Here is a 14,046-nt window from a genome sequence, read left to right as displayed (position 1 = left end):
CACATTAGCGTCGAATAACGACGGGCATTCTTGTGATAATAAAAATGTTGGTAGCCAGGGCCATCTCGAGAACAGTTTATATTTTGTTAGTGTTCGGGTTTGAAGTGGAAGAAATTTGACAACGCACCACGGTTTTCCATTCCCGAACTGTCCATCTTTCCACCGGCGTCTGTCCGGCTGAGCGCATCGTCGATGAGAATTTGTGCCATATCAGGCAGGTTTACCTAGAAAGATGAATACATTGTCATTGCTTCATTTAAGCACAATTTACGTGCTCATACGAGGGCATCACTACACAGCAAATGCGCTGGTTACTCTCAAACCTTACAACAAAAATGAACAGCGTTCGTATTTTATCATTTATGGATTTAAAAAAGAAGCCAAGCACTCGAAGGTATGGTTACCTATAGGTAACCATACTTACAGGTAACCATAAGTTACAGCTGCTTTATATTATATGGATTTAAAAAGGAAGCCAAGCGCTCGAAGGTATGGTTACCTACAGGTAACCATACTTACAGGTAACCATAAGTTACAGCTGCTCTATAAAGCAGCTGTAACTTGCGGCCGGTGTTTGCCGGTGTGCTTTGCTCCCTCGGATTCCCCGTTTCCACTTAGTAGTGTGTGTAGATGTGAGAGTGTAGCTACGTCATCTACAGGCCTAGCTAATGCTTCTCTCCATAATTCTGGCTCCTCTCCAACCTAGTTCACAAGCGTATGCGCACGTGGTTCCGGCCGAGGAGTTTTCTCATACACGGCACCGCCGCATTTTCTTTTAGGCGCGGAGTACCTTAGGACCGCACAATGTCCGTCGCGTCCGTGCGCATAGCATTCACGATGACAAAAAATGACACAGGCACCGGCAGGATCCGCGCCTGTGTCTGGTAGACCAGAGTTAGTGTCAGTCGTCTTACCCATTGGGGTACGACCGTGAGTTAGTGCCCGAGAGTCAAACGGTTTACTCCCTCGCCTGGAACGGTGCGGAGTGCCTTAAGACCTCCCAGAGTCCGCCAGCGTCCATCCGTGCGCTCACCAGCACCAAGCGAAAATCAAGCGAAATTCGATTTGAGCCATGAGTTGCAGTTTCATTTAGGGAATAATCAATGTGCAACTCATGGCTCAAATCGAATGACGGTCGGGGCGCAAATCGGATGTCACTCGGGGCGCAACTTGGATGTCATTTCGAGTCCCCGTACTCCGCACCCTCGCCATCATCCACGGAGCGGAGGGGCTGCCATTTTTCGCTTAAGCGTATAAAGCTTGGCTTGAATAACTTTGATGCTAGGTATCCAAACGGCAGTCGATAATTAATGGTGAGAGATTAAAACTTACTCTGCGTCCCTCCACTACTTCAGAATAATAAATGAGGTGTGCTTTTGCGTACACATAAAACAAGATGAACTTTAGCCACTCCACAAAAATGTATGTCTGCAGCGGATTGATTACCTGCGGATTCTTGCGCCGGAACTCGATGACGGCCTTTGCTTTGTTTGTCATTTCAGCAAGAGGATTCGAGACCAGCATGGTGAGCAGCTTGATAGGCAATCGAAGTAACCATGCCCACTGATACAGGTTCTCTGGAATGTGGACACACTGCCGATTAGTTCACATGTGGACGGCTGCATATTTATTAGAGTATGTTTTTTTTGTAATGAAGGGCTGTTGGTTAAAATTTAGCCGATGGTATTTTTGATACCATAAGCCGGAACTTCGCAGAAAACGCCGGTTCATGATATCCCCTTAGAAGCGTCCGTCCGACAAAGATTCTCAATCAAGCTGAAGTTATAACGAGAATCATTCGATCAAAATCGCTTGTGTCCATGGCGAATCTCAATAGCATATGGCCTCCCATTACGGCCAATTAATTTTTCACAATTAATAAGAAATTAGTTGTGGACGCAAAATTAAAGCATAACCAACCACATTGTGCCGTTTTGATTTACTTGTTACTGCGTATTTAATTCGGAAGCATCCTTTCTTGAATTCCACAGCCAAAACAGCCTGATGGCTTAATTAAGACTGCTTATTTCCGGAAAATAAATGCACTTTATAGACACATTAACAAATCTAGTCAGGGTAAGAGGGCTTCATAATGACACCTCCAGAATCTCCCAGGGAGAATTAAAACGCGAAATCCATAGATAATGCAGCGCTTCATAACTCACAATTTTCAAATAACTGGAAATTCCCAGCGCACTGCAATAAATACAGCCCCTAGGAACTTCGCTTCACCCATACACGCAATTGTTTTGCAGGGAAAACGCCTTTGATGGTAGTATATTCAGTTTCATGTGGAAATACAGATTCCATAGGGCCATTTGTGGTTACGTTTAAAGACCGACTATGTCCTGATGCAGCACCATACATCAAAACCCTTCATAGTTTGGTTTTCCTTTACAGTAATGTATTACTGAGAAAACCTTGTCAGGGAAAAGACGCGGTCCTATTGCGAATTTTTAGAGTTATTTTTCTAGTGTCACTCAAACGAAGCATTTATTAAGCGTGCTCAAAGACCACATGTATACATTTAGAGAGCGCTATTCAACTAGGCGCGTTAAATTGGGCTTTGCTACTAACCACAAGTACATTGCATGCAAGGCGGACTTGCAAAAGCAATATATTTTGTTCTGGGGAGAAACTAGACGTCCTTGGGCCTTTTAAAGGAAAAGCCCTAAGTGTCCGTTTGTGGGAAAAAAAACGAAGCTGTTGTTGCCCGTGCAGGAAAAGTCATGCGCTGTAAAAAGTGAATAAAAAACAATTGAATTCGTATGGGGTTTAGGCCAGGGTTTGCCGATCAGAAGCCCAGTGCTTTATTTCTGCGCTACCTCGGCAGGTTGCCAGCGGTAAAAGATTGGGTAAACCAGTGCACGTGCCGCATGATATCTGGTGGTGACAGCACGCGAGTAGAACAGATGCTTATTAGCCACGCAGACTGATTCTTCGGAAAGATGGGGCGTGTGTCACCAGTCTGTCTGTGGGACTATTTTGCGCCAAAAAACAAAGAAAATCATGCAGACACGGTGTAGCATTAAGGAAGGACGTCGATGTAATTAGCCCCGAAGGACGAAGACGCGAAAGCGGAGAAACATGCGAAAATATGACGTAGCACCGAACAAGTACTTAATAAGAATCACCAAGCTTTCGCGTTCAGAGCATGTGCGAAGCCTTAGAGCGGCACTGAAAGCAAAATACAAGTTTCTTTAGATGAAGAGGTCAGCTCACGGCGAACGCAAATACATCACAATTACTTGCAGCTTTTCCAGAATAACATAGAAAAAATTGAAAACGTGAAGGCGGATGTCGCCACGGCTGGCTGTGTCGCCGAACGTACACGGGAAGTAGTTATAATTGCCTGGGAAGTAGTATAACAATGCGCCTTTCGAAGTTAAAAAACTCAATTGGAAATTTTTGTAGTGTAATGCTTGAATGCCGAACAACCAAGCATAGTCAGAAACAATATGGCGGGAGGCCACCAATAAATGACATGGCGATTCCAGGGGCCCTATTCTTGACTGCACAAATTCATAGGGAATTCGCCATGTTTTTCGCGTACGCGGAACGTAAGCAATTAGTGACGTATTGCATGTGTAGCTATGATGACATGCAGTGTAATTTGACGCTTCACTCATAACCAAGGTATCACATACTGCGCATAAACTGTAATAAAGCTGTTGATATGTATCATAAAAATTCGGATGGTAGCTGAGGCTGGTAAGGTAAACACACTTCTGCAGGTCAAAATTGGCGTCAACACCACAAGCCGATCGAGTAACGTTGATCCAAAAGTGAGCGAAAAAGGGACGTTGAGCTAAAGAACATCACACAGTCTTTTCTGTATCTATTTATTCCTTTCAATCGGTTTTAGTAACATAGTTGAGCTCTCTGCTTCAATGCAAGCTTTGTTGCTTTATCACCTTCCCGGACGCCACCGCCACCACGCTATCGTCTGCTGCCATGCTACACGTTGATGGCGTGATCGCATAAAAAGACGGTCGCGACCATCGCTTGTATGGCGCTTGTATGACAACTGCAGAGCGTACCGATGTCGCCGATTCGCTCATTCCTCAAGCTCGACTTCAGTCAGCGCAGCAATGCATAAAAGAGTGACTTTTCTTCCTTTGTCATTTTTCTCCTGAGTTGGATCATGAGATCCAGCAGCTTACTAGGAGGAGTTTGGACAAATGCCATGCGTTTTGTTCTTTTTGCCATGAAGAGGCTCGTACTGACTTCTTGTGTTGCTGTTACGCGAAACTAATATTGCTTATTTTATTCCCACACATAACAGCAAACTACGGCACGTTATTTGTATGCACCGTCATTGCTGACTTGGAAATAGTAACCACCTAAATTTCTTTGGTAAAACATGCGCTAAACCGCGCATCATGCCAAACTACGCGTGCTGCAAATGAGAGATTAGCGATTTATCAAAAAATATCGCAGTTAAGCATCGAATGAGTGATAAAACAGGTATTGAAAGGTAAGATTGTCGTTTCAAACCAGCTTGCTGGTTGCCTTCATTGCCCGTTTAAAACCCGAACACTATTTCCACTATAAAAGTTTCTCATTCGGCCAAAAAGTGTCAGAACAGGCCTTACAAGTAGTGTTTGAATGTGTTGTTAAATACTTAGCACTAAAATTTCTCGTTAAAATATCTGCCCCGGAAATGCTACTTTCCAAAGGTATGTAAAGGGTCATGCCCAAGCGTGAAACGTTATACATGCAAAAAATGCAAGGTTGTTACAGTTCACTTACATTGTTTCTTATAGCGAATGTAGATGAATAATGATTGTGGAATACATAACAAATTGAATAAAAGTACGAAAAGTATTTACCTAATCCATTACACAAAAAAATATGCCCTTTAGGGAAGCCGAATTTAAAATTATAGATAAATTCAGAGAATTGTCTACTAATGTGTATCATTCTTATGCCGCTTGTCTTGAGTGTGACTTTACAGCAGAATTTTTTGGTTTTTCTAAATTATTCCCGGTAAAATATCTCCATTTACACTATTATACCGATTACAGGTTGAACTTCCGCAAAATCTGAATTATTGCGGAAATGCAGGGCGTTATAAGGCGTGCCATTATACGTATTTTTTAAATATTCTTGTCATTGATTATTCTTTCAAAATTCCGTTATACCTATTATCTCCATTTACGCTGTTGTAACGATTGCAGGTTGAACTTTCTCGAAATCTTCATTATTGCGGAAGAGCAAATGCGGTGCGTTACACGGTTCGCCTTTTCCCGTAACTATTATTATTTATATTTTTTCTTAGTTTTTTAAAAAGTTTGTTCGACCAATTATCTCTATTTACGCTATTGGAATAATTACAGTTGAAACTTTTGCGAAAGCTTCATTATTGAGGAAACGCTATGGTTTGCCATTTCCCGTATTTTTTAAATATTTTATTTTGTTATTTTTTGAATGCGGAGCATTTATTAGGCTCGCCTGGTCCTCCCTCGTTGATGGCGGCGCCGTCCACACGCTCACTGCGCATGCGCAACTCTCCTCCTTACACCCATAGCTCCGCGATACACTATAAAAAAAAGAAATAGTTAGCGGTGCCCGGTTTCGATCCCACGACTCTCTGGCCGCAACGGGAGGTACGCGGTGCTCTTCCCACTACGCTACAAATCCGGGACAGGAGCAAGTGCTACGAACGCGCCTTATGTCCTTTACTCATTCAAACTACGTCAAGAAGCTACTGATACAACGAAGGCACGCGAAGCTGAACGTCAACGGAAACGACGAACTGAAAACTTTAGAGGGGGATGCTGAATTTCCCGTGGGAAAGCTGTGGCGGGAAGCGCCACGCGCCTTGCAGCTCAACCAGCCCCGTCCGCAGCGCCTCTGATGCTGATTGTGGCAGGATGCCCCTAGGGATTGGCCAACCAAAGAATCCATCACGAGATAGGTTCGCGTTCAACCACCGTCATCATCTTCCCGTAGGGGAACCGCCGAAGAAGAAGAAGAACGAGAAGACAAAGCTGCGAAGAGGAGGGTGTGTACATTGCTCTCAGCCGGTGCACCAATGTCAACAACCTTTACCTCACCAAAGCTGACGGCGACTACCGATTCTACCACAGAGACAACATCGACAAGAACATGATGGACGAGTTTCGGCGCCTCGAGAACCACCGCCTACTCACCGTAGCACAACAGCACTTGCGTGCCTTTGCCACCGGTGTGGACCCGGACGCGGAATTCCCTCTGGCGCTAGTAAAAACCAGATCACTCAACATAACGGCAACACAATGGAACCACACGGAACCGTCACGATGCTTCGCATCCTCATCAGGGTTCCCCACGGGAAGATGGTGTACTTTTTTAGAAATTCGTTAGGCAATTATCGCCATTTACGATATTATAACGATTGCAGGTGGAACTCTTGCAAAATCTGCGTTACTGCGGAAATGCAGGGCCGTACACGTATTGCTCTTTTTCCTCATTTTATATATATATTTTTCTTTTTTAGTTTTCCAAACTTTTATACGACCAGTTACTTCCATTTACGCTATTATAACGGTTACAGCGTTACAGCTAGAACAATCGCGATAGCGGCATTTTTGTGAAAATGCCGGGCGTACATGGTACTGGCTGTGAGTTTACACGGCAAAGAATGCTACGCGTAAAAGCGTCGGTTGTGCTCTTTACGGCTCAATGTGGTTTTCATACCTAAGCAGGCCACAATGCCCCCCCCGGAAATGTCTTTCGAGCATTGCACTTGTGTATAGCAGAATCACTCGGGAGGGACGCTTATAGCCGATAAAAAGCGATAGAGCGGATAAGAATGATGTCTGCTCATTGGAACAGAAGTATCGCTATTGCTTTACCGCTTTCTCCTAGGAGTGTCCACTACAGCCACGAATCCCGATCAACAGCGTTGATCACAAGTATACCTAGTATATTCCACTACGTATCTCCACAACGTGGCTGGTGCGTTTTCAGTAGTTTCTGAGCGAGCACCTATCTTAGTTTGCCGAACTCTGCCATAATACCTCCGATGATTTATCGATTACATCGGAGAAAGAAGAGACGACTCACGACACATATTGTAGACGAATCCCTGCGTGAGTTGAGGAAACACCACAATTGCAGTCTGGAAGATTGGGTTGTCCGGGTTTTTCTGCACTCCCGTGTCGATGCCGAATGCTGTCTTCGATATTACATCGAACGTAAACCGCTCAGAGAGTCTCGTGATGTCGACTTCATCACCGCTGTCTGCTGTGGCCCCTAGGAGGTTGATGAATTGGCGCTGGCCATCCAAAAGCGACGGCATGACCTGGGAGAAATGTTGGTTTAATGTAGCAGCACATGCAAGCTTGTTGCAGGCTCATAATAAATTAGGTATTCAACACAAATGCTTCAGCAACAACTCCGGCAGTTTGCCGACCACGTTTGAGAACACAGCAAGAAATGTAAGTTTTCTATATATTAGGTCTAAATCCCTTTCACTGCAGTGTTCACATACATTAACTATCAAATCTCAAATACCCTTCTGACAATGAACTCGAGTACTTCGTTCGTACCAAAGTAATTTACCGGCAACTAATAAACAAGTAGTCAATTTATAACCGCAACTTGTTTCCAATTCCTCCGAAGGACCGTGCTACACTTCTTTTAACTTTTTTCTAAATGCTAAATGCTGTCCCAACCCAGTAAACAAACAAAACCTGCAGTACCTAAAAGAGGAGGCCACGAAGCACCTCAGCTAAAGATTAGAAGTCGATGCCCATCAAATAACTTTGAAACTCGATTAAAAATATTTTCTCTCTTTCTCGGACGTGGCCTTCTTCGGGCGCTCGAATTACGTCATTACCGCTTTGTAACAGCATCCGGCCGGCTTCCTATCACTTGCAGCAATAAAAGCATTTGATAGAAATTTTTAAAAATCGTCACGAAAGCAAAAAATACACGGAAGGAGGATCTGTTGCGACCAGCAAATCAAACAGTAGCGCTTCCGTGCTGGCGATAAATACAGCTTTCACAATGCTTCCAGATCCCAAGGAAAGAGTTAAAGCGTTTTTTTTAAAGTCTTACAGGGTCCCCGTAAGGCAGCACACTTCATATGCAAGTAGAAGAAAGCAATTCATGTACGAACATTGACATAATTGTCCTTATGGCGAGCGGTAACAGCGGTAACAGTCTGTATTGCAGGGGGTAACAGAGAGCGGAACCCTGTTCGTGTTCGAGCGCCGTATTTGGATAACGATAGGGTTGGACAAAATGTGCGAGCTCGGCAGAGAAATGCTGACTTCAAATGCTTCTGACAGCGTTCACGAGAAGATAAAGCTACATGAAAGGCAGGCCACGCAAACGTTTTCGCTTCACCCGAGCGATTTAGCAACCAGCCATTGCGTCGTAGCACTTTTAAATGGCACTGTACGGACCACCAGCTTCAGGTCACTGTCATCACAAGTATATAATTTTGTTGTCCGTTTACCGTGTTGCACTTGAGGTACAGGTGATGTTTGCGTTAAACCTTCAGTTAGAGCTGATGTCTGTGTTAAATCTAACTTGCGGTATAAAAGTCGGGCAATAAAACACATCTGCGAATAATCAGATTGAGAAATTGCTTCCTAAAAACGGCCTACCAGTTGAAGCATATTTTAAGGCGCATGGTGACATTCAAGATACCGACCGCCTATAAGCTTGCCTTACTGCAAGTGTCCTTGAAAGACACCTTCCCACCTAAAATCCTTTCCTATTTCTCGCTCCCTCCCATTCCTGAAACTCTTTCCCTCCGCTGTCGCTTGTGTCATGATGAGCACACTGAAAGTTTGATCAATTCAATTCAATTTTACCACACTCACCCGCTCACGGGCAATCAGTTGGGAACTTACTACGATTGTGATTAGAACGCTAGGAGTGCCATAGTTCAATTCGGTGTCATCTTTTATGGCTCTCCTCAGTGACGCCTTTTCTTCATATCGTTAAAACTGCTCAGAGGTGTATCTTTAAAAGAAGGCTGACTCTTAGTTAAGCCCTTAATTTTTGCTTAAATATTGTTTGCCTATATGTCCGTCCTGTCCAAGCATTATTTAGACTTTTTTTAAGGAAGGTTCAACCGAGGACAGACAGACAGACAGACAGACAGACAGACAGACAGACAGACAGACAGACAGACAGACAGACAGACAGAAAGACAGACAGACAGACAGACAGACATGAAGTTAAAAGGGCTATAATGTAAGATAACCGCTCAAGCCCGTACCATACTCGTAACATGGGCGACGCCAATGGTAAAATGAATGTACAGGACAAAAGTCAGAATATTTCGTACTGGGAAGGAAAGAGAGAAGAGGGATGCACTTCAGCTATACCAAAGCCAGGAGAGCGGGCGCGGGAAGAACCCTCTGATCTTCCCGGGGAAGTATCAGGAAAGGTTCGGCTATAAGGGATTACTTAGTAGTAGAAGGGAATGAGTTATGAGAATGGGGACTGCAACACAGACAGACAGACAGACACCAAATTTTTGAGATAGGAAAGACTATGGTCTTAAATACGGTAAAAGGCTGGATCGCATACCGCCTTCAGTTTCGATAGGGTGAAGAACTGCTGCATACACGTCCGTGACTCTTTCCACAACCGTCCACTGGCGAACCCGATGCTCTCACTCAAAAGAGGCTGTAGCTCGTATAGGTGCAGCAGGTGCTGATACAACCAGAAAAAGGAGGAGGCATCATAGACATTGCCAACCACAAAAAAAGAAAGATGTCACTACTTTTACATCAAAGCATCCTGGCTTACCTACTCGCGTATAACCATCACGACGGATCTAGTGACACCAGATATAAGGTCATAAAACTGCGATTCATAGTGAAAAGTGGGATCCGGAAAATAACGCTACACAGTCGTTAGAATTATCGATAATAATTTTTAAAACTGTCATTCCGACATATTAAAGCTGATGTATGGGTCGTCTTTTATATTAATTTAAAAGCAACGTAGGCTTACTTTGTTAATTTCCTGTGACCTACGTTGACGTTATATATTACCTTCATTCCCTGTTTGCATATCTCTACCAGCTGCTTATATAATCTGAAAACTGTACCACCTTGTGTTTGCTGGCTACATTGTGTTGGTGTATTCTTGTTAGTTTTTTTTTCAAATGTTGGTATTGTACACCGCTGTATTGCTAACTAAATAGCTCTTTTTTAACAGCGGATCTGTTAAAAAAGAGCTATTCATCTGTCTGTTTCGATCGGTAACTGGAAATTTCTCTCGGCGAGATGGAGAGGGGGAAGATGCTAGGCTAATAGGTGCGAGGAAAAGTGGCGAGGAGGCAAGGAGCCCACGAGCATGTGTGGGGAGTGCGCGTCTCAAAAAAAAAAAAAATGTGCCGAAATTAAGAGAATTATCTACTAAGGGGTAGCATTCTTATGTAGCTTGTTTCAAGTGCGAGTTTCTTACAGCCAAATGTTCGGTTTATCTAAATCTTGTCCGACCAATTATCTCCATTTACGCTATAATAACTATTTGAAGTGAAACATTTTTGAAATCTGCATTATTGTGGAAATGCAGGACAATACCGTATGCCATTTTCCGGAATTTTTTATTATTTTCATTATTTTATAGTTTTGGAAACTTCGTCCCCCCAATTATCTCCTTTTACGTTATTATAATGATTACATTTGGAACTTTCCCGAAAACTGCATTATTCTGGAAATGGGTGGCGTTACACAGTTCGCCAGTTTCGGTAATTATTTTATATATTTATTATTTTTTTAGTTTCACCATTTCGTTCGACAAATTGTCCTCATTTACGCTATTATAACAATTGCAGGTGGAACTTTCGCGAAATCTGTGTTTTTGTCTGTATGTCATGCGTTATACGTTTTGCCATTTTCGGTATTTGTTTATTATTCTTTTATTTTCTGGTTTTTCGAAATTTCATCGTACCAGTTATCCCCATTTACGTTATTTCAATGATTAAATTTCGAACTTTCCCGAAATATGAATTATTGTAGCAATGCAAGGCGTTGCACGGTTCGCCATTTCCGGTAAATATTTTATATTTTTCTCGTTTTTTTTAATTTTCAACATTTCGTTCGACCAGTGGTCTGCGTTTGTGCTATTATAACGATTACAGGTGGAACTTTCGCAAAATCGGCATTATTGTCTAAATTTCCTCTGTTATACGTTTTTCCTTTTCCCCTAATTTTTATTATTTTGCTTATTTCTAAAAAAAATTGTCCACTCAAGTACCTCCATTTATGTTATTATAACGATTACATTTGGAACTTTCGCGAAATCTGCATCATTGTGGAAATGCAGGGCGTTACTCGTTTAGGCATTATGCGTAGTTATTTTATATTTTTTATTTTTTGAGTATTTCAAAATTTCGTTCCACCAATTATCTCCATTTACGCTATTTTAACAATTTCAGGTGCAACTTCCGCGAAGTCTGCATTTTTTGGGAAATGTGGTGCGTTATACGTTGAGCCGTTTTCCGTAATTTTTAAAATTTTCTGAGTTTTCAGTTTTTCAAAATTTCATCCAACCAATTATCTCCATTTACGTTATTATAATGATTACATTTGGAACTTCCTGAAATCTGCATTGTTGTGAAAATGCAGGGCGTTACACGGTTCGCTATTTCCCGTAATTATGTTACATTTCTCTTATTTTTTTATTTTTTCATATATTTTTCGACTAATTATCGCCATTTACAATATTATAAAGATTACAACCTGCTATCAACACGGCCAAATATTTGAGAGTTCTAAAAACTTTCGCTGATGAAATCTCGGCTGTAAACTCGCCGACTTATGCAGTTTTTTTTCTTCTGTAGTGAAAGTATTGTTATGGGCTTCATAAAGGTCGTCGTTCTAAAAGTGGTCCCTGATCCACACTTTTGGCAAGAAACCTTGGAAAAACATATTTTGTGCACTTCCTGAACCAATGTTCAAGCAGTTATGTAAATGATTTCACAACGGCGGGCTTAGGTGGTTCTTGGGATGTTTTGGTTCGCCCGATGGCTCAGCAATTATACTGTTTTCCGGATAGTAAATTTAACGCGTGACTGACTAGAGCCATTGGCCTCGAAATTTGAGGGAGCAGATAATACCCCGAAGCGACATACTGGTAGGAAGATGATAACTACTTCACACAATATAAAACACACCTACCCCTCGAGCGTGAAAGTTGTTGAAGTCTTTTAGCATGATTTCTTTTATCATGTCCAAATTCTTGACCACAGCTATTGGGACGTCACCTATAAAGAATCTGTGAAGATAAGGAATGAAGGAATATGCACGTTTGTAAGTTTGGAGCACCGTTTCTTAATCGGGCGTCCTAGCCAATTGCCGAACGCGAAAAAAATAGCTAGTATTCAAACGCAGGGCCTGCTAAAGTGCCTGCGTCTGCATCTGTCTTCAAGATGTTTAATGCACCTAGAGCCAATATGACCTATTGCATTTGACATTCTTATTGAATTGTAAGTGCACAGTTGTAAGGGATAGCGAATCAAAGGACGGCTGATAAAGAAGGCTACCAGAAAACACAGGTTAAGTATTTCAGAAACAAGGTAAACAATGAAAAAGCACTGGAAGATGGAAGTTCTAAAATCGAATTGTATCCGCTTGTCTGCACTGATGACCGCAGAAATTTCAGTGAAATTTGTATGGGAAGTGTGGCAGACGTAAAACGCATAAAAAGGAGCTACATTAATGTTAACAAAGACGAGGCTGCTCAAGGCAAAGGCATACATCTTTAAGAATGGTTATGGAAACATACTAGCAGCAGTATGGAAGGGAGGCGAAAATTAAAATGGTGACATTATGAACAATGTGGAAAAAATAATCGCAAAGATGTCTCATCAGGTAAACGGTAGTAACCTGGGCCCCGATAGAATATTGAAGAGATGGCCCGCGATGTTACATTAATGAGTAAAGAGGCACAGAGAAACTTTATTGCAGAAAACGGAAGTCTTCCAAATCAGATAGACCATAAGACACCTAAGGAATAAAAGAGACATTGCACTCAAACAGGTTTTAATATTACGTTAAGAACGCCTCGTAACTCCATACGTGCACCAGCTTGGAAAACCGCTACTACACTTGTAATTCGAAAAACAGTGCTGGCTAAATCTCGCGAATTAAAACCAGTCAGCGTATCTGCGATGCCTACAAGTCGTTTGCAAAAGCAACGCATAACTGGACGAGCGAGACTGCAGCTTCCGAACAACTACGAGCGCCACAGCCATTTTAAGTACTCTGTTATATTTGGGTAATGTTTTGGAAGTGACGTTAATCACGTGCGCGCGCACTACCACTGCGCTCAACCAAACTGAACACATGAGCGTTTCGGTTCGCAGCAGCTTTTGTGGTTAAAACACCGGGAAGCAACTGCGCAAAATAAACTCACCCGAAAACATCTCCGTACTTTTTAAGCCATCGGCTTAAGCTTACAATCTGGGTCTGAAATTAAAAGAAATTTGCACTCTTTAGTACATTCAAGTGAAAAGAAGTGTTTTGCCCGGCACATCAGCTAACAAGAGAAAAATATTATTCCAAACAGCCCTGTCGTTAGAGGCACGTACGGCACTGATTTTATGCCTTAAAAAACAAAACAAAATGGATTTAGTGCAAATGAAAAACCTTTTAAAGAAGGGGTGTTGATTTTAACTCCGGGCAGTGTGTTTATGTTTCACTTGCGCAATCGAAGACATTAGGTATTTCAAATGGAGTTAAAATTTTATGGCTGTAAAACGTGTAATCGTAAGCTCTACACTCACAAGATTTGCATAAATGACATCGAACCTCTAGATAACCGAGGAAGGCGCTTGACGTGACAAACATTCGCGAGCTCAGCGCTCACAAGGTTTGCATAAATTGCAGCTCTACATAATCGAGGAACGCGCTTGACGTGACAAACAATCGCGAGTTCAGCGCTCCACTCACAAGGTTTGCATAAATGAAATCACACCTCTAGATAACCGAGGAACGCGCTTTACGTGACTAACAATCGCGAGCTCAGCGCTCACAAGGTTTGCATAAACTAAATTGCAGCTCTAGATAATCGAGGAAGGTGCTTGAC

General features: G+C 42.4%; 1 protein-coding gene across 1 annotated transcript in view; it reads right to left on the bottom strand.

Moving 5' to 3' along the window:
• Nucleotides 1–14,046, bottom strand: part of LOC144138340 (cytochrome P450 3A7-like) — a 46,184-nt gene that overhangs the window by 26,464 nt on the left and 5,674 nt on the right. The window contains exons 3-8 of the mRNA XM_077670574.1: nucleotides 13,375–13,427; nucleotides 12,138–12,234; nucleotides 9,535–9,660; nucleotides 7,051–7,288; nucleotides 1,447–1,577; nucleotides 128–224 (exon numbers count right to left, since the gene is read on the bottom strand). Coding sequence (XP_077526700.1) covers nucleotides 128–224; nucleotides 1,447–1,577; nucleotides 7,051–7,288; nucleotides 9,535–9,660; nucleotides 12,138–12,234; nucleotides 13,375–13,427 — 742 coding nt within the window. The remainder of the gene's footprint in view (nucleotides 1–127; nucleotides 225–1,446; nucleotides 1,578–7,050; nucleotides 7,289–9,534; nucleotides 9,661–12,137; nucleotides 12,235–13,374; nucleotides 13,428–14,046) is intronic.

The sequence above is a fragment of the Haemaphysalis longicornis genome, unplaced genomic scaffold, assembly GCF_048455015.1.
Source record: "Haemaphysalis longicornis isolate Haplotype H1 unplaced genomic scaffold, Haemaphysalis longicornis Haplotype H1 scaffold_5, whole genome shotgun sequence".
Lineage (NCBI taxonomy): Eukaryota > Metazoa > Arthropoda > Arachnida > Ixodida > Ixodidae > Haemaphysalis > Haemaphysalis longicornis.
The sequence above is the reverse complement of the archived record's forward strand: the minus strand, read 5'-3'. Positions and strand labels throughout refer to the sequence as shown.